At 41.9% G+C, this 19,675-nt stretch overlaps 1 protein-coding gene and 1 long non-coding RNA gene across 2 annotated transcripts in view; one reads left to right on the top strand and one right to left on the bottom strand.

Moving 5' to 3' along the window:
- Nucleotides 1-19,675, top strand: part of LOC124256677 (mucin-like protein) — a 42,313-nt gene that overhangs the window by 1,188 nt on the left and 21,450 nt on the right. The window contains exons 2-16 of the mRNA XM_046690649.1: nt 253-442; nt 1,666-1,928; nt 4,828-5,041; nt 7,195-7,440; nt 7,767-7,889; nt 9,288-9,497; nt 10,566-10,820; nt 11,969-12,179; nt 13,957-14,114; nt 14,606-14,764; nt 16,086-16,208; nt 16,694-16,813; nt 17,417-17,545; nt 18,135-18,254; nt 18,764-19,024. Coding sequence (XP_046546605.1) covers nt 253-442; nt 1,666-1,928; nt 4,828-5,041; nt 7,195-7,440; nt 7,767-7,889; nt 9,288-9,497; nt 10,566-10,820; nt 11,969-12,179; nt 13,957-14,114; nt 14,606-14,764; nt 16,086-16,208; nt 16,694-16,813; nt 17,417-17,545; nt 18,135-18,254; nt 18,764-19,024 — 2,782 coding nt within the window. The remainder of the gene's footprint in view (nt 1-252; nt 443-1,665; nt 1,929-4,827; nt 5,042-7,194; nt 7,441-7,766; nt 7,890-9,287; nt 9,498-10,565; nt 10,821-11,968; nt 12,180-13,956; nt 14,115-14,605; nt 14,765-16,085; nt 16,209-16,693; nt 16,814-17,416; nt 17,546-18,134; nt 18,255-18,763; nt 19,025-19,675) is intronic.
- LOC124256684 lies at nt 2,565-19,669 on the bottom strand. The gene is made up of 3 exons (XR_006893037.1): nt 19,660-19,669; nt 5,856-5,860; nt 2,565-2,707 (listed from the first exon to the last, which is right to left on the bottom strand). It is a non-coding gene; the product is annotated as an uncharacterized LOC124256684 (long non-coding RNA).

Consider the following 19,675-nt stretch of genomic DNA (forward strand, 5'->3'; position numbering starts at 1 on the left):
GAAAGTATTGAAATTGAATACAGTTTTGTAGCATTAATATTTGAATGTAACCATTGTGGAAAATACATTTGCCTTAAACCATTATATAAAGGACAAAGAAATATGAAGTGTAATTCATTCTTTACAGTATTACAAAATGGACAGAAACTTTGTGATTTTAAATAGATGAATATCTTATATAATGAACAATTCGTGTTTGATTTCCTCGTATCAATCCACGAGAGTTTCATTGGTGACTTTGTTCTCCTACAGAATACGACGTTCCAGCTACTGCTTGTAACCGACGGGGACGACACATACGCCATGTACATCTACGGAGACATGGGGTGGACAGTGGACGCTGGCCGGATCGCTGTGGTCGGCTGGCAGTGTGGGTCACAGGCGTACAGGAACAACCCCTTCAGCGAAACCACGTCTGTCTTCAGGATCAACGAGAAGATAGGTGAGGCTGGTGCACTAGGGATGGAGTTACCTGTATTCCCGACCTGTGAAGATCCGGTCTTCAGTCGACCCATGCGACTTAAGGGGACGGGTGGTTAGGCTCGCTGACTTAGTTGACTGCGTACATAGTTGCTCATGCTGCTGATCACTGGATTGTTTTGTCAAGACTATATCATTTATAGACCACCGCCATATAGCTGGGAGAAAGAAAGAAACCTAAATTCCCGTATAATGTTGTATTATCAATATGTTATATTACCTTAATTGTAATGATAACAAAGCAAACATTTAAGAACACGCGTACGTTTTGAAAAGAAGTAATTAAGTTAGAGTTTCAAGGAATATTTAGTCCATTTGGAACACAAAGTGTTGAGATAACTAAACCAGTGCAGAAAGTTAAGGACAACCCGATTCTTCCATACCACTATAATAAATCGGTCCTTCATATGACCATAGTTAATAGATCATGCCATGTAAGATTTGAGCTACAGTAATACGAAAAATTCGGGTGAATCTGAAATGTGTTTCTAATTCAAATAATGGCACACTGAACTGTAAAGAACTATACAAAACCATGCAAATCAGATTCAGGGTATTCATTTACTTGGTTTAATTATCTGGGTCTTAGGTTTCTCTGGCGATAATTGAATACATCAATGTCTTGAAAATGATTTAGTTTCACAGTTTCTGAAAATGAAGAAAGCCTCTAGCATCCGTTTTATCATTTTTATGAATACTTCAGAGCCTAGATATCTGTTTTCATTGAGGTATTTTTACTCAAAATTACCCAGCAATAGATAAAATATTATACTGTTCAGGAATTTGTGGAATAGACATAATTAAATTTAACGAAATGTTTTCGATTTCAACTACGAACAAAATAAGGTTGATTTACTTTGTTTTACCTCATAGTTGATAAAGGATATATCATTACGTGATATCAAAACAGTTTTGATCCTCCAACGTTACATTTTAACCATGAATGTTTAAACCATGAATGAGAAAATGTGATTGAGAAACACTAAGGGACACACACACACACACACACACACACACTCACACACACACACACACACACACACACACTCTCTCTCTCTCTCTCTCTCTCTCACTCACACTCACACTCACACTCACACGTGTGTGGTGTGGTGTGTGTGTGTGTTTTATAACAGGGACATTATTCTGTTGTGAGTCAAATAATTCACGCACTTACGACTGTTGTAGGCAACATGGGGAACACCACCGGTGCATGGTACTACAAGCTGGGGCACTGCCAGCGGAAGGCGAGGAACCCCGCCCTGGAGTGCGTGAGATGGTACCAAAAGGAGGAGGCGGATCTGGGGGCTATACAACAGGAACTTGACCAAGCCTACAGCTGCCCATGCAGCTACTCACAGCTGCAGCTGGACCGAAGGTTCTCTGTGTACAGGGATGGTTGTTTCTATGCCACCCTCCCGAGGCCAGGCTTCCACACTACGGCTACAAGGGTAAGGATCTCCGTTCCTTCTTGTCTTTAAACGGTGGATATGGGACGTAGTAACAATGTGATATTTAGCGTGTGTTTCTGGCCCAAGGGATTACCAAGATTCGTTCTTATTCATATCCACATCCTTCTTCAAGTGGCAAACAGTACTAGAATCTGTAATCTACTGAGAAAGTGTAATCCCAAATATGGTATATAACCTTCAAGTTGCATGGAGCGAAAGATGAGTTTAGGTTTACGCCACCCTCAGCAATATTCCAGCTATATGGCGGCGGTCTGTAAATAATCGAGTCTGGACCAGACAATCCAGTGATCAACAACATGAGCATCGATGTACACAGCTGGGATACGATGACATGTGTCACCCAAGTCAGTGAGCCTGACCACCCGATCCTGTTAGTCGCCTTTTAAGACAAGCATGGGTTACTGAAGATCAACTCTAGCTCGGATCTGCGGTCAGCTGCATGGAAAGAATGATAATATCTCACATAATGAGACGTTTTCTCGGCAGGATACAGATGTAAACGGATGCGGATAGCTATGTAAATATGAAAGGTCAAGTGTATACTACGTTTAGTGGTTACATACATGGCGTCACAAACCGAAACATTAGTCTAATTGACCAATTCAGGCGATAACCTACTTTTCAGCCGATCCGAATTTTCTCGTATGAAAGTGAAAAGAGACACTAGAAACAACTAAGGCTACACTGAATTCCACTTTCTTGTGTCATAAGAAAACGGTATTTACAAATTGATTTTAATTCTAAAGTTTTAAACAATTCTATATTTAATGTACATGTTTAGGCAGCATGTCGTTAACTAAGACGTCACAGACTGCCCCTGAAGAGGTCGTACAATGATTCACAATTCATCTGGCTCATTGGTTACACCTGTTATGTGTCCTTTGCGCTTATTAATATAAGTCAAATGTGACTGATATAATGTCAAGTCCGTACCAGACCGCCAAACGTTTCTAGCGGCAGAACCTCGTTTTGAGATTTCCACGATTTCCAGATTTCCGTTTGTCAGAGCACGCTGTACGACAGAGCACGCTGCACGACGTGTTTGCGAGGATTAGAAGGAGCGTAGTGTTGCAATATACAAGTGCTTAGATGTATCAAATAATACTGATTAATATTTATATATCCAGTTAAATGAGTTGGGCTCAAAATTCTGGACTGGTTATTGTACTAAGTTGCGCAATAGCCGGAACCCAGTCAGCAGGAAACGAGACTGTTGTGTAATCAATGTTTTGACTTGATAGGTCATCGAATTAGAATTGACTGTAGGGACTGTGGATAAACAACTGTAATGATTGTTAGTATCTTTGTTTCTGAAATACTCAAAATCAGTGTCTCACTAGGCTGTAACTAAGACGTTTGGGTAACTCTGGAAATTCAAATATCAATGAATTTAGCGAGTGGAATCTGTTTCCATTGGGGACGTGGTAGAGCTATGCGGAGTCTTTTGCCAAATTTAATGCATTTGAATTTGACCGGATATGTCCGAATTGTTACCTGTGCATATGACCGTGTATTTCAAACCCCTGTCTTATAGTAGCTTCCCTTCCATAAGGGGCAGTAACTCTAACGGACGGCTCGATTGAATGCTGCGAAAGGCACATGAAACCAGCTTGTGTTGGTAATTGTCACTTTGCGTACATGTAGGTACGCCACTGTTTTCTGAAACCGGTTTCAGTTTGGATCTGTATTGACTTGTCCCAGTCCAGTGGACACATTACTGAATTTTTAATATTATAAGTTGTTCACTGGTTTCGAGGGGGTACATCAACCCATGGGCCCCAAGGGACCAGTGAACAACGTATTTATCTTACCGAATACCTCAATGGTAATTTTGAACTGTTCGAAGCATGGGAAACCGATCATAGTGTGAAGTACCAGACGACAAGACGACAAGAAAACCAAATTTAGAGTTATCTCCCTTCCATCGATTTGCATTCGCAAAACATCGGTAATTTCCGTACATCATACGTGAATCAATGGTATTCGAGATAAAGAATTACTACTACGAAGTACCAAATGAGTTCGGCATTCCCAGCGGGGTACATAGAAAATGTTTTTCGCTTGTAAGCGGGGTACATTGAAAGTAATAGAAGAGCGTTAGCCAATCAGAGAACGACATTTATGTGTGAGGCAAGATAAATATTAATGTAACAGTTAATGGTTTTGAGGGATAAGAACAGTCTTTTCGATGACAGCATTTAAGAATGACATCATGTGGTAGAGATCCGGTCTAGAACCGATCTTCAGCATCAGACGTTTGTCGTAAGAGGCGACAAACGCAATCGGGATCGGGTGGTTAGGTTCGCTGACGTGGCTGACTTGTCATCATATCCTATAGATCGATGCTCATGATGTCAATCACTGGATTGTTTGGTTGACTCGATTGTTTACAGACCGCCGTCATATAGCGGTGCACAAATAACAAACGAAATACCTGATATCATTCTAAAACACATTCCTGTAATAACCTCCGGGGAACAAATGGCAGACTGGTCAAGAAGGTCACAATTCGTTAAACTTGATTCCCTTTACTGTTTATAAATCTAATCTGGATTTGTCAGCAAGAGACACTTACATACGAAGCAACCTTAAATCCACGTCGTTATATCAGTGAAATGTTGATACAAGTTAAACCCACGCAACTCATCCTACTAGCCAGAGTAACTCGGTTTACTTAAGGCAGGACTTGCTCACCCATTTCTTGGACACCCGGTGCCACCACTAAATGTATGTGGTCCATTCAAATAATTTTCACATCTATTTTTACCCTTTACACAATGCGGAATATGTTCTGAGGATAGGAGGATAGTCAAGACTGGATATTTCTTGCACTGATGTTTTACATATATGCCTCCTGTTCATATGTTGGGTTATTTAGCGATGTTGCTACAACTCTTATGGATCGCTGGAAGTTCAGTACCCGTCAGGGGGTCACTTCGTGCGGCACTCCCCCTTCCTGCAGCCCGCAGCATTCTTGCGGGAGGACGTGGAGCCACGCACCGTGTGCTGTGACTTGTCTGACCTCTGTGGCCTGTACCTCACAGAACTCCGACCTCCAGATGACTGCCATCTTTATCAAACTCCTACACTAGGTATGACTTTTCTCTGACTTTTCATGGACCCACACCCAGACAGTATTACTCACGCGTATATTCTCTGTTTGACAACCACAATCTCATTCCCTTGTCAATTTCAGCCACTTATTCACCTTCCCCGTCGTCCGATGTGGGCAAGCTACCACATTCTAAGATGGTTGATACGTTCTGATCGTCAATTGATGAAACTGCGTAATGATAAAGATTTTAGTGTTTTGTTGTGGAGATTACATGATGTCAACAAGGCTCAAGACTCAAAATGTGATAATCTACCTCTGTTTGAAGATGATCTAGAAAGGTTCTTGCAGCGAACTATGGCTGTGAATGAAACGCCATCACTCTACCAGTTACCCCTTTGTCCACCCACTATATCAATGTTATTCGTCAGCACACAACCCTCTCAACTCACTCTACCGCCAACTCGCACTGTCATCTTTCTTTCACTCAGTCACTCATTTCAAAAACACTCGACCACCAACGTACCCATTCTCGTCTATCCACGTACTCACTTCTCGATCCACGTACTCGACTATCCAAGTACTCAAAAACACTCGACCAACCGCCAACTCACTTCAAAACACTCGACCGCCAACCGTACCCATTCTCGTCTATCCAAGTACTCACTTCAAAAACACTCGACCACCAACCGTACCCATTCTCGTCTATCCAAGTACTCACTTCAAAAACACTCGACCACCAACCGTACCCATTCTCGTCTATCCAAGTACTCACTTCAAAAACACTCGACCGCCAACCGTACCCATTCTCGTCTATCCAAGTACTCACTTCAAAAACACTCGACCACCTCGACGTATTCTCTCATCCAAGTACTCACTTCAAAAACACTCGAAACGTACCCATTCTCGACTATCCAAGTACTCACTTCAAAACACTCGACCACCAACCGTACCCATTCTCGTCTATCCAAGTACTCACTTCAAAACACTCGACGCCAACCGTACCCATTCTCGTCTATCCAAGTACTCACTTCGACCACCAACCGTACCCATTCTCGTCTATCCAAGTACTCACTTCAAAAACACTCGACCACCAACCGTACCCATTCTCGTCTATCCAAGTACTCACTTCAAAAACACTCGACCACCAACCGTACCCATTCTCGTCTATCCAAGTACTCACTTCAAAAACACTCGACCACCAACCGTACCCATTCTCGTCTATCCAAGTACTCACTTCAAAAACACTCGACCGCCAACCGTACCCATTCTCGTCTATCCAAGTACTCACTTCAAAAACACTCGACCACCAACCGTACCCATTCTCGTCTATCCAAGTACTCACTTCACACACACTCGACCACCAACCGTACCCAACCTCGTCTATCCAAGTCCTCACTTCACACACACTCGACCACCAACACACTCTACCAAGTCCTCAACACACACTTCGACCACCAACCGTACCCAACTCTCGTCTATCCAACCACCAACTCGACCACCCAACCGTACCCATCCTCGTCTATCCAAGTCCTCACTTCACACACACTCGACCACCAACCGTACCCAACCTCGTCTATCCAAGTCCTCACTTCACACACACTCTACCACCAACCGTACCCAACCTCGTCTATCCAAGTCCTCACTTCACACACACTCGACCACCAACCGTGCCCACCCTCGTCTATCCAAGTCCTCACTTCACACACACTCGACCACCAACCGTACCCACCCTCGTCTATCCAAGTCCTCACTTCACACACACTCGACCACCAACCGTACCCAACCTCGTCTATCCAAGTCCTCACTTCACACACACTCGACCACCAACCGTACCCACCTCGTCTATCCAAGTACTCACTTCACACACACTCGACCACCAACCGTACCCATTCTCGTCTATCCAAGTACTCACTTCAAAAACACTCGACCACCAACCGTACCCATTCTCGTCTATCCACGTACTCACTTCAAAAACACTCGACCGCCAACCGTACCCATTCTCGTCTATCCAAGTACTCACTTCAAAAACACTCGACCACCAACCGTACCCATTCTCGTCTATCCAAGTACTCACTTCAAAAACACTCGACCACCAACCGTACCCATTCTCGTCTATCCAAGTAATCACTTCACACACACTCGACCACCTTCTGTACCCAACCTCGTCTATCCACTACCACCGTGTTACAGCCACGTACTACGGCGACCCCCACCTGCAGACCATGGACGGATTGAACTACACATTCAATGGATTGGGCGAGTACGTTCTCTTCCAAGTAGAGGATCAGCACAAGCACCTCGTGTTCGAGATCCAGGCCCGGACTGCATCTGTGTCCACCTCCACCAACAACAACGCCACAATATTCACCGCAGTCGTCGTGCAGGACTACTTGGCAGGATCTTCTATTCAAGCCGAGCTTTCTCAGGACAAGAAAGGTAGCAGTACACTACAAATTCCACTCAAATATTTTCACCCAATTATTTATCACGTTTGACTCTCTACAGGCTTTTCATAAGGTTAAACAGTGACCTTATGTGCTTAATATCCTCAGTAGTCATTAGTTTATCCAAGGGCGGTGGGGTAGCCTAGTGGTTAAAGCATTCGCTCGTAGCACCGACGACCCGGGGTCGATTCCTCACATGGGTACAATGTGTGAAGCATTTCTGGTATCTGATATTGCTGGAATATTGCTAAAGGCGGCGTAAAACCATACTCACTCAGTCACACATTTGTTTATTCTTCTGTATCACTTCACTTTCAGATCTGCTTTTTTACAACAATGGTAATGATATCAGCGCTGACATTAAAGGAAATTTCATGAGTATAACAAACTCCTCATCCATTTGGACAGATGGTCTCGTCATCATCGCCACGTTACCTTCAGGTAATTATGAAGTAAACAACTCTTAAATGAGTCACTTACAAGTTTTCCTGTTTAGTAGCGTTTATGAATAGACCTCTATATTAGGTGAAACAGCGATATCATTCTTGATTCATTGACATTGTCTGAATGCGCTGGAATACAGACTCAGAAGTATCCAAGCCAACCAACTTGACTTTGTCCTTTTGATAAATTTAGTGAAACAATTCATATAATCGAATGTTTAGTCCCTTTTGACACCGATGTGACTGGCAAAATTTAGAAAAACGTGACAATGTGTGGACCTCGACTACAAAATGTCTAAAGTACGAAGTAATACTTCCCATTCCTCTCGGTGCCTCATGTTTGGTACCTCCCAGTAGCGAGACTGGTTCTTGGTGTGCTGCAGGAACACGACCCTTCTGACACTCTTGCTAATGCAGAAGGCTGCAGAGAAGTCACGTTCGTTGTCTGGGCTGCGTCGTTAGGGTTGTTTGCTTTGTTTGTTGTTTAACGCCGCACTCAGCAATATTCCAGTCTGTATATAATCGAGTCTGGACCAGACAATCCAGTGATCAACAGCATGAGCATCGATCTACGCAATGGGATGGGATGACATGTGTCAACCGAGTCAGCGAGCCTGACCACCCGATCCCATTAGTCGCCTCTTAGTACAAGCATGGGTTACTGAAGATCAATTCTAACCCTGATCTTCAAGGGTCGTGTTGTTTGGGAGGGGAAAAGACCCTGCGCTGATGATGAACTTAACCTGCCTTACTGTCCCAGGATCACTCTTGTTTAATATATGCTATTAAAGTGACAACAATCACATGATAAATATTTCTATAATTTCATTTTAATTTAGTAAATTCTCCTTCAACGCCAATGTAATGAGCATCAACTAATCAGAGTATATATATACTATCCAGTAGAGAATACTATCTAGTAGAGTATACTATCTAGTAGGGTAGAAGTTGGATAAGGTGTTCGTTAGTCATAGTTTTTATACTAGTATGTGGTGCGTTTACATGATTCATCATTCCAGAGCAGTGTAAGTAACTGGTATAAGGACTTAATAGGTATAGCATACGAACCGTTTATGTCCCGTTTACTTTGTAGCCAAGGTTTCTCTAACTGCACCGCTATGTGCCACTAATTTCTGGATTTAAAAACACATTTTCTCTAAATGATGAAACTATTCAATATCAGTTGTAAGAAATGGTAGATTCACTAGGTCAAGTGATGATCTCAAGAGAGATAATTGTATCGGGGTATCTCCTGTTTGTCGACGTGCGAAGCTAGAGTGTGTTCTGCAGGAAGGTAATGCTATCACTGTGGCTGGTCAGATGTAGTCAATGGGTGAACCACTGGACTGGAAGACTGAAAGAAACACAATGGCTAACTGACATCTGCTTGTTCCAGGTGTAAGTGTCAACATCACTCACAACGTACAGATGCTAGACGTTGCCCTCACCGTGCCCTCTGATTGGCGGAATAACTCGGATTTTACGATCAGTGGACTGCTGGGAAATTTCAATGGCGACTTGACCGATGACTTTACTCTACCAAATGGCACTACTCTGAGCCATACGATGCACGATGAAGCCATATTTCATAAGTTTGGAGAAAAATGTAAGTGAATATATTACTTACGGTGACAAATGTTTCTGATTGGTTTTTTTTCAGAAAGCCTTTAAATCTCACCCATAGTTAGCTGTATTGGATCTAGTACAAGAATTATCTACCCTTAATGTGCATGCTCTAAGCGATAGATTATGAGGCTAAATATTACTTTCGGTGTATACACATTCGAGTCGCTTACAACAAAGGCCAATTAGCAGTGTTCGAGCATTATTATCGTTCTACTGACTTTCTACATGCCATTATCTTTTCTTGAATGTTAAGGTTTGGTTAAGCAGCAACGAACGTATTGGCCCAAACAGGTTTTGAAGTTAATGCAAAGTGTATGTGCACTGTATGCACCTGTGTCACGCAGGAATATATCATCTGATAATTATTGAAGACACAATTACAATCACACTGTCATCCTGTACAGTCACAGTCACCACATACAACCACACAGTCACACTATACAATACACAGTCACACTACACAATCATATGAATTCAGACTTGATCTCGTCACTATACTCAACTCAACTCAACTCAATCAGGCAGTCACACTTTACAATCAGGCAGTCACACTGTACAATCACACAATAACCCTAAACAATCACAGTCTCACTCTACAATCACACAGACATACTCTACAACCACACAGAAAGATATATTTAAACTACGGGGTTTTACAAAAACGGTAAATGTTCACGACATTTAGAGCCTTTCTCATACGAACTAAATGGGGCCCGTAAGTAGGTCACGGCACTTCGCGACGCCTACGTTGTTTAGTACTTCCGGTGACAAACAACGTTTCAGACCTTTTCGAATGGTCTCATGGTTGTCTCATGGAATAATATTTAACCGTGTCCCATATTAGCCAACTATTACGACTGTCAACAGTTGTGACAGCCAAGCATTGTTGTACACTTGGTCCGGTCTAGTAAAGTCATATTTGTCGGTGGCGCAATTTGGAACCAGAACTGGTTCTTGCATACAGCTTGTCACCAGAAAGCTGGTACCAGCTTAAGACCGGAAGAGGCGCCTTACAGGCCCTATACTACAAATTCAAGCTCTTCTTCAGGGCGCACAGTTCTGCCGAGTATCAACAGGACAAATGTGTTCAAGTACAACCCAGGGCGGGCCTCTTCCTTCTATCAGCATCCGGAATTTCTTCCCCTGTTCCTTGACACAATGAATACAACACACGAGGCCGAGATTGCTTGTGGACGCGACGACTTGGAGTGTATCTATGACTACGTGGTCACTGGAGACGCCACCATATCCAACAACACCAAATACGTGAAAAAAACAGCAGCTGAGAAGAGGATATACACAGGTTTTGTAATATATCATTTACCCGTTGTGTTAACTCGCCATTGACTGGGAGCGGTGAGATAATCGGTTGCACGAAAATATTAGGGAACCAAAGAAAGTGGTTTGCCAAATTGTAACTATAACGCTATGGGTAAGAGTGGGTAGGGTGGAACTGACAGTTCTATTAATTTTCAAATACAAAAATTAATATTTGAACATAATTAAGGGCTGGTCAGTCATCGGGTCCAGGGGCGAGCAGAGTGTAACTTTCTGACGATTGACACGCCGAACTTCAAAACATTTGTTTGAAACGATGTCATCTGATCTGTTGTGATTCCCGTTTTCCTTAGGGCACTTTCATAATGTCTGCTCCAAGTGTATGTACGGTCGATATTTGAACATATTGAAGGACGCTCGCTAAGTCAAACACCAATGGGTCTCCAGAAAAAGCTTAGTTTTAGTTAAGCTTTATTTTGTTATCGAACCTCAGAGAGGTCGAAGTATTTTCAAAAGTCCCTTTAACTTCGACACAGCGGTACTTGACTGTCATTCAAACGGGCTGTTCTGTTTCCATAACAATAAGATGTTAACTCTACACAAAGAACCGAGGACACCAGGTTCCTTCAGAAAGACCCTTTGCGAACTTTGACCGGCATATGACATTTTTAACAACAACAAAAAATTCGCTGAGCACAAAATTTTCTCGATCTTTCAACACTTCAAAATGGAAACTCTCTTTCCAGACGTCATTTGAAAAAATATTACAAATTTGGAAATATAACTTGCTATGCCTAATATATAGATGGCTGAGATTGTGTTGAAATTACAGGGGCTAGGTAAAGGCTCTTCCATCTGGAAGCTGAGACTATAGTTGTGACAGAATCAGACGCACAGACTGTATTAGTCGTTCAGAATATCCGGTGCTTTCCTTTTCGAGGTGCGAGACTGGAAAGAGACATTCCGACTGTCCCTTTCCCGATTTTGTAAACGACGCCCTGATTGGTCGGATTAAATTTCAACATATCTTTGTTTAACGGCAGTGAGTCGTTAGTCTAAGATATTAGTATAGTGTGATTGCTGCCATTCACATAGTAACAGATCCTCAACTCTGAATATTTTTATATATCCAAGATATCGATGTTGCACATTTCGTTCCTCTATGTATTTCAGAAAACCATGTCCCTCGAGTGATCAGCGACGTGCAGGTGAACGCCACTGTTGGTAAAAGTGTCACTGTCACCGCCACAGCTCTCGACGACGACATTGACCAGAACGTCACCCTGATCATGTCCGGATCCTATGAACACCAGAACATGAGCAAAACTAACACCAGCCTTCAATATGTTTTCACTCCCGATGGTGTAACACCCTTCAACATCAGGTAGATTGATTATAACTGGTGTTATCTTACGTTTCTTCGTTAGTACATACCAATATTATCCAACCTAATTATGATTATGAGTAAGTGAGTGCGTGTGGTTTAACGCCACTTTTAGCAATATTCCAGCAATATCACGGCGGGGGACACCACAAATGGGCTTCACACATTATAATAATAATAATAGGCCATTTATATAGCGCCTTTCAACGTCACAGGGATATGCTCAAAGCGCTTCACACATTATACCCATGTGGGTAATTGAACCTGGGTCTTCAGCGGCACGAGCGGGCGCTTTAACAAGTCAAAACATTGATTACACAACAGTCTCGTTTCCTGCTGGCTGAGTTCCGTCCTATTGCGCAAGTTAATACAATAACCAGTCCAGAATTTTGAAACAAATTCATTCAACTGGATACCTAAATATTTATCAGTATTTTTTGATACATCTAAGCACTTGTATAGTGCAACACTACGCTCCATCTTATCCTTGCAAACACGTTTTGCAGCGTGCTATGTCGTGCAGCGTGCTCTGACAAACGAAAATCTGGAAAACGTGAAAATCTCAAAATGAGGCTCTGCCGCTAGAAAAATTTGGTAGTCTGGTACGGACTTGATATTATATCAATCACACTTTGCGTTACCAAATTCACTGAATAAGCGCAAAGAACACATAACAGGTGTAACCAGTGAGCCAGATGAATTGTGAATCATTCTACGACCTCATCAAACAGGGGCAGTCTGTGACGTTTAGTTAAGGTCATGCTGCCTACACCTCGCCATAAAATTTAGAAATACGATGGTATTAAAGTTTAAAATTAAAATTCATTTGTAACTACCATTTGCTTATGAAATAAGGAATTGGAATTCAGTGTAACCATGGTTGTTTGTGTGTCTCTTTTCACTTTCACACGGGAAAATTCGGATCGGCTGAAAAGTAGGTCATTGTCTGAATCGGTTAATGAGACTCATGTTTCGGTTTGCATTTGGTTACCCCACCGCCCCAAATATTATGAGTAAGCGGTGATCGGTTTTAAAACAACATACAATAAACTACGCTTGTAACGAACACTTTTATAACGAACTGACAAATATGACGAAATTATTGTTTCCATTTTTCCCGCTCACTTCATGTATATTACACTCTTATAACTTCGGTTATACTGACTGACTGACTGAGTTTGGTTTTACGCCACTTTTAGCAATATTCCAGCAACATCACGGCGGGGACTTCGGTTATAACGAACTGAAGCAAGTGGTCACTTGAGTTCGATATAACCGTAGTTACTGTACACATTCATACCGCGTATGAGTCATTAATAATTTGTCACCATATTTCAACATACCGAGAACAACAGTCGAGTAAGCGGTGACATTATCGTGTCCACCAGGATCCGCTATAACCAGATCAAGATCTGCTATAACCAGATCAAGATCTGCTATAACCAGATCAAGATCTGCTATAACCAGATCAGGCTTCTCTAGATCAACCATAACATGTATTCTACATTATTCCAGACGACATATGTTATATTTGGGATTACACTTTCTTAGTAAAGTACAAATTCTATTACTTTTTGGGGTTGAGTCCTATCCGGGATTCGAACCCACGCCCTCAGATTCAGGCGCCAAATGGCGAGCACGCAAAGTCAGCCGCCTAACCAGCTCAGCCAGCGCCACTTTCACAAAATGGAAGTCGGACAACTGGTAGTCTAGACTGCGGACTCTGTGTACCCCTCTGATAAGTGTAAATTCTAATAGTGTCTTCCTCCATGTTTAGTTTTCACGCCGTAGACAGTGCCGGTGGGTCGTCGCCAACTCTGCAAGTTCGGATTGTACTCTGCCCCAACTGCAGCAACAACGGCAATTGTTACTTCCTTACGTCGCCCAACCAGAATTTCCTTCCACTGAACTGCGAGTGCCCATCTGGATGGTTGGGTCTGTAGAATATATTTTATGAATGACATTGTATTTTTTTTTTAAAATCATTGTTTTACAGTGATATGACGTTATTTCAAACTTAACCATGACTGTATACCGTCAGAACAAATATATCCATATAGATTAATACTTTAATATTCTACGTAACCGAACGATGTTGTAGACAAATGGTTACCCACTATTCATATAACAAGTATGCACGAAATGTTGGTTGGATGTTGTTTAACGCCGCACTAAGCAATAATCCAGCTAAATGGAGGCGGTCTGTAAATAATCGAGACTGGACCAGACAAACCAGTGACCTCCATCATGAGCATCGATCTGCGCAATTGGGACACGATGACATGTGTCAACCAAGTCAGCGAGCCTGACCACCCAATGCCGTCTTACGACAAACATGAGTTGAAGACCAATTCTAACCCGGATCTTCACGAGTCTGCACGAAAGGCTTTGAATGCAGTAATAATGATTCATAAACAAACATTCAGGGTCTACATGCGACATTGACTTCAATGGTTGCCAACCCAACCCATGCCCCACGGGTACCAACTGCACAGACCTCTCCCCAGCGGAGCAGCAGAGACTGGGTCGCCCGAACAACTGTACATGTCGCGAGGGATTCAGTTTATCAGACGGAAAATGCACAGGTTAGTGTTGTTAAAATAGTCGACAGCCGCACAAAAGGAGAAGCCTAGTCAGCGTTTGCCCGTAACCCTGAAAAAGTGAAGGCCCAAAGGACCCAGAACCATAAAAAGTTGTGGGTCTTGATCAGAATGTGTAGGCCTTATATTATATATTACAAAATAAGTATTTCCCAGCAAACAAAAATTGTAACAACTAACAAACTGGGTTAAAGAGTTTAATTTAGAAATGTAAACTAGAAATTGCCGAATGATATTTTCTGAAAAATAATACTCTTAATTATTGAGGATGAAAAAGCTGTCGGCCTGCAGAAAACAAAAGCTGTGAGTCCGAGTGGTTTTTAGTCGGCTTCGGGTCTAAGGACCGACGTTAATTTCAAACACTGGAAGCCTTTCAATCAAGTTTATTCCGTATTTTAGGCCACATGGCCCATAGTACAATTGTATTGTAAGGTATACAAAAGTTGTCACATGACCAAAATTGTATTAAGATCTTTAGTCAAATATTTTTAGCAAATATATAGATGTTAAACGTAGTATATTCACATCAGGTGTGTTTAATATTTTTTGTAATGTTAATCTAGCTTTACACTATTTTTGGATGGTCAAGATGTATTCGTTACGGAGAAGAGAATATCTATTACAAGTAAAGAGAACATGGTATTCATTTTCTACAACAGTCATATCACAGTGAGAGCCTTTCAGGCAAACATTATGTGACATACCATTCACGTGTGTGCACATCGCGTTCGAGATTGCAGGATTCCCTCATGCATTGTAAGCGTGTGGCTTTATACGCCAGTCTGGACTTAAGTCCGTTTACTGCAAAATCGTATTGATGGAATGGCAAATAAATATATTTTCGAAAGCAACAAATTGTCTTAAATCGATGCTTGATATTGGATAAAAGACGGTTTACATGACGGTCAGTCAAGTTGTTATTGCGCCTCCTACCTTTTAATCAGGCTGAATTTGTCTCTCAGGTGAAATTTCTATCCACGATGTTCCATTCAACAGAATGAATGATACAGTCAACTACATTTGTAACTGACGGTTATATCAAACTAGAAGTTTGGTCGGGGTCGCATGCTGTATATATGCTTATAACGAACTTCGGTTATAACGAACAATAAGTATTGGTTTCCCCCTCGAGTTCGTTATAACCGTAGTTTACCCTATTTACTTTAAGGAGATACAGTAACGTCAGTATATCCAGTTTAAAATGGACATGAAATATTTTAGTTAGATATTTAGATCTTTAAAAGTAAGGAACTCCATAAATCAATTACCTTGAAGCTGCTTAACGTACGTATTATCGTTTCTTCAGATATAGATGAATGCCATAATGATGACCATGGTTGCAACGGAACATGTCACAACACCCCCGGCAGTTATTATTGTACATGCGACAAGGGCTACGTTCTATCTTCCGATGGTAAAGCATGTCGAGGTATGTTCATATAGTTCTTTTCTTGTGTTTATAATATATGATAATTGCAAAATAAAAAATATGTTAAAAACTAGATTTGAAGTATGTGGTCATGCGTATGATTCGGATACTTCAGAGACTTTACTCTCCATAGAATTATCTCCCTTGTTCAGCACACGCCTTAAAGCGCTTCAAACAGGTTACTGAAGTTACTTGACACACAGCGTAGGAATACAATGCCTGGGTGAATCGTCCTTTGCATCATAAAGTGCGTAGTGATTTGCAGCCACGGTTGCTTACGTAATCTCTCAAAGACGTAGAACGCTTGACAATAGTTTTCTGATAACCACTTATCCAATCGATGCTGTGAGATTTCTGAATGTAGATGCTGCCGGATAATGTCAATTGCATGCTTTTATTTTACTTCAATTGTATGCAAGTGTATGGGTTAGTCATGTCGATAACGCTATCCATTCTATGACCATATTCACGTCAACGTGTTTCAGACATCAATGAGTGTGACTTGAGACTTGACAACTGCGACCAAAAGTGTAACAACACCCTGGGGGGATTCCAGTGCGCGTGTCACGAGGGGTACAACATGACTGTAAACGGGACATGTAAAGGTAACCCCAAGAAACTCATGAACGATGATAGGTTCTGGTCTGATTGTGTTTTATAACACTAACAATAGCACCACCACCACCACCACCACCACCACTACTACTACTACTACTACTACTACTACTACTACTACTACTACTACTACTACTACTACCACCACCACCAACACCACCACCACCACTACTACTACCACCACAACCACCACCACTACTACTACTACTACTACTACTACACCACCACTACCACCACCACCACCACCACACCACTACTACTACTACTACTACTACTACACCACTACACTACCACCACCACCACCACCACCACCACCACCACCACTACTACTACTACTACTACTACTACTACTACTACACCACCACCACCACCACCACTACTACTACTACTACTACAACACCACCACCACCACCACCACCACCACTACTACTACTACTACTACTACTACTACTACTACTACTACTACTACACCAACAGCAACACCACCACCACCACCACCACCACCACGACGACTACTACTACTACTACTACTACTACTACTACTACTACTACTACTACTACTACACTGTATATATATGTCTTCCCTATGACAGTCATTGCAGCCGGTTCGAAGACGTGTGCTGAAAGTGGTCTGAACTGTTCCCACTGTTTGGAGGATTCACTTGGTGCCAGGTGTTATTGTCCACGAGGATTGACACTGGTCAATGGGACGAGATGTCAAGGTCAGACTACTTTTCTTATGCCATTCAACATGTAAACATGGACTTCGATACCTTCACCCATATATATCTGATTAAACAGCATCGAAAACTACAATTAGTGCAATCTTTTGTCCAATTTAAATATAAAATACCGCAGACTTGGTTTGATTCTAAATTATAGATAAACCTTTGTGGGAGTGTCTGCAGGAGAGAAATCCTACTCCGTACATGAGCTCAGACATATACTGCGTGTTTCTTGCTTAACTTTCAGCAGTATGTGATCTGTATGACAACGGTGTGTAGATAATAGAGTCAATCCAGTAATTGATGCAATAGTGATCCATCCGGGCAACTTCAGCACGACAACATATTTTGAACCTTATCACCGAACCCGTCTCCCGACCAATTGCATCCTCGATAATCTCCAAGGTATACGTGCCGATAGTATAGTTGAGATTTATCGGAACGTATGCCCTGGATACTATCGAGGATGGACCAATTTAGTCGCTTGTCATAACCTGCATGGGCCCCTATTTTAATGCAGAAGGCCTACTGGTCTACTATTTAAAATGTCAATATGTTAAAATAGTGGGTTGTATATTCTGGTCAGACATCGACGAATGCTCCACCAAACAGCGTTGCGATCACACCTGCAGCAACATCGACGGCGGCTTTCTCTGTTCCTGTGCTCCTGGATACACCCTTCAGGTTGACAAGACCACGTGCAAAGGTACAACATAATCTACACACACATGTACCTTTCAGAGAAACTGACTTATTCTTCTGAGAAAGCATGAACAACAGAAAAAAGCTTCATTTCTAGACATTAACTTCGGGAATCCCAAATGAAAACAGACGTAAGTTCTGCTGTCATGTCTCATTAACAGGCCATTAGGTTTTACCTTGTCAGTGTTTTTCATGTGTATGCGGGAATGTTTTGCATGATCATTCAAAGTGCTTCTTGTTCCCAACATGTCTCACAATGCATTGTACATTACAGTCACTGAAGATTTCTAGAAGCAGGTTGACAGGCAAATTAAACTGGCATAGAAAAACGGAACAATCAAGAATCGAAATGCGCTGAATACGGGTCTCAAAGTTTTGATTTTCTGTTTGATTAAAAAATGTTTGTTTCGGCTACTGGTTTCGGGATTGTTTTAGACAGCGTGTTAAGTTAGGTCTTTCAGTCCTTGGGAATCACTCAGTGGCTTCCTATACGTGTACACTGTTACCCTCCAGCTTGCACGGATCCCTTGATGTTCGGTCCCAATTGTTCAATGAGCTGTGCCCAATGTCAACATCTTCAACGATGCGACCAAGAGAAAGGGTGCATTTGTGAGGAAGGTTATACTGGAAGTGACTGCAGCGACGACATAGACGAATGTCAGAGAGATAGCTCCCCTTGTTCCGACAACTACGAACAATGTGTCAACACTATCGGTAGCTTCATTTGTGACTGCAAGGAAGGGTATTATAGGAATCCCAACGGTTCGTGCCAAAGTAAGTAAAGATATATCATTCGGTACAGACAAGAAATATTTGAAATGGACTGTTATTTTCTGTTATTAGTATTTAACAGTTATATATTTTTCAGCATAACTTAAAAAGCGAAACATCCAGTGTATCATTATAACTCTTACTGTGTACTGATATCAGTGCTGGAAATAGACACTGGCCCGAAGGCCCGAGGCCGACAGATTTTGTTCTGGGGCTGATAGTTTTTACGTTTCAGCAAGCCCTCGCAGCCTGAAGTTTATTTTAAACTGTAAACATCGTAAATGACTCATTACACTCAGATTGCTTTGTGATACAGGGTCCAGCTTCAAAGTGCTCCACTCGTTAACCAATCATTCTGACTGGGAACTTAGAGCGGAGAACAGTTAGGAGACCAGTTTATGTGCATTCTCAGCAGTACAGTTGCAATCCCATGTCTTGCTGTTGATACCATTATTGCATTATACCATTTGGTATCAGTGTTTTGGAATTTACCTTGCAAGAGTATTCTTTTCAGCTAATGTTTCGTCCTACACTTGGCTTATAGGTTTTTAGTATGCTAGCTCTAAGTTTACTGTGCTGAGTTTCAGACATTGTCTATTTATAGTACATGTAGCTTTGATGAAAGCTTAACACCTAACTCTATATTTGTGGCAG

This window comes from Haliotis rubra, unplaced genomic scaffold, assembly GCF_003918875.1.
Source record: "Haliotis rubra isolate DU_JTF1 unplaced genomic scaffold, ASM391887v1 Scf635, whole genome shotgun sequence".
Lineage (NCBI taxonomy): Eukaryota > Metazoa > Mollusca > Gastropoda > Lepetellida > Haliotidae > Haliotis > Haliotis rubra.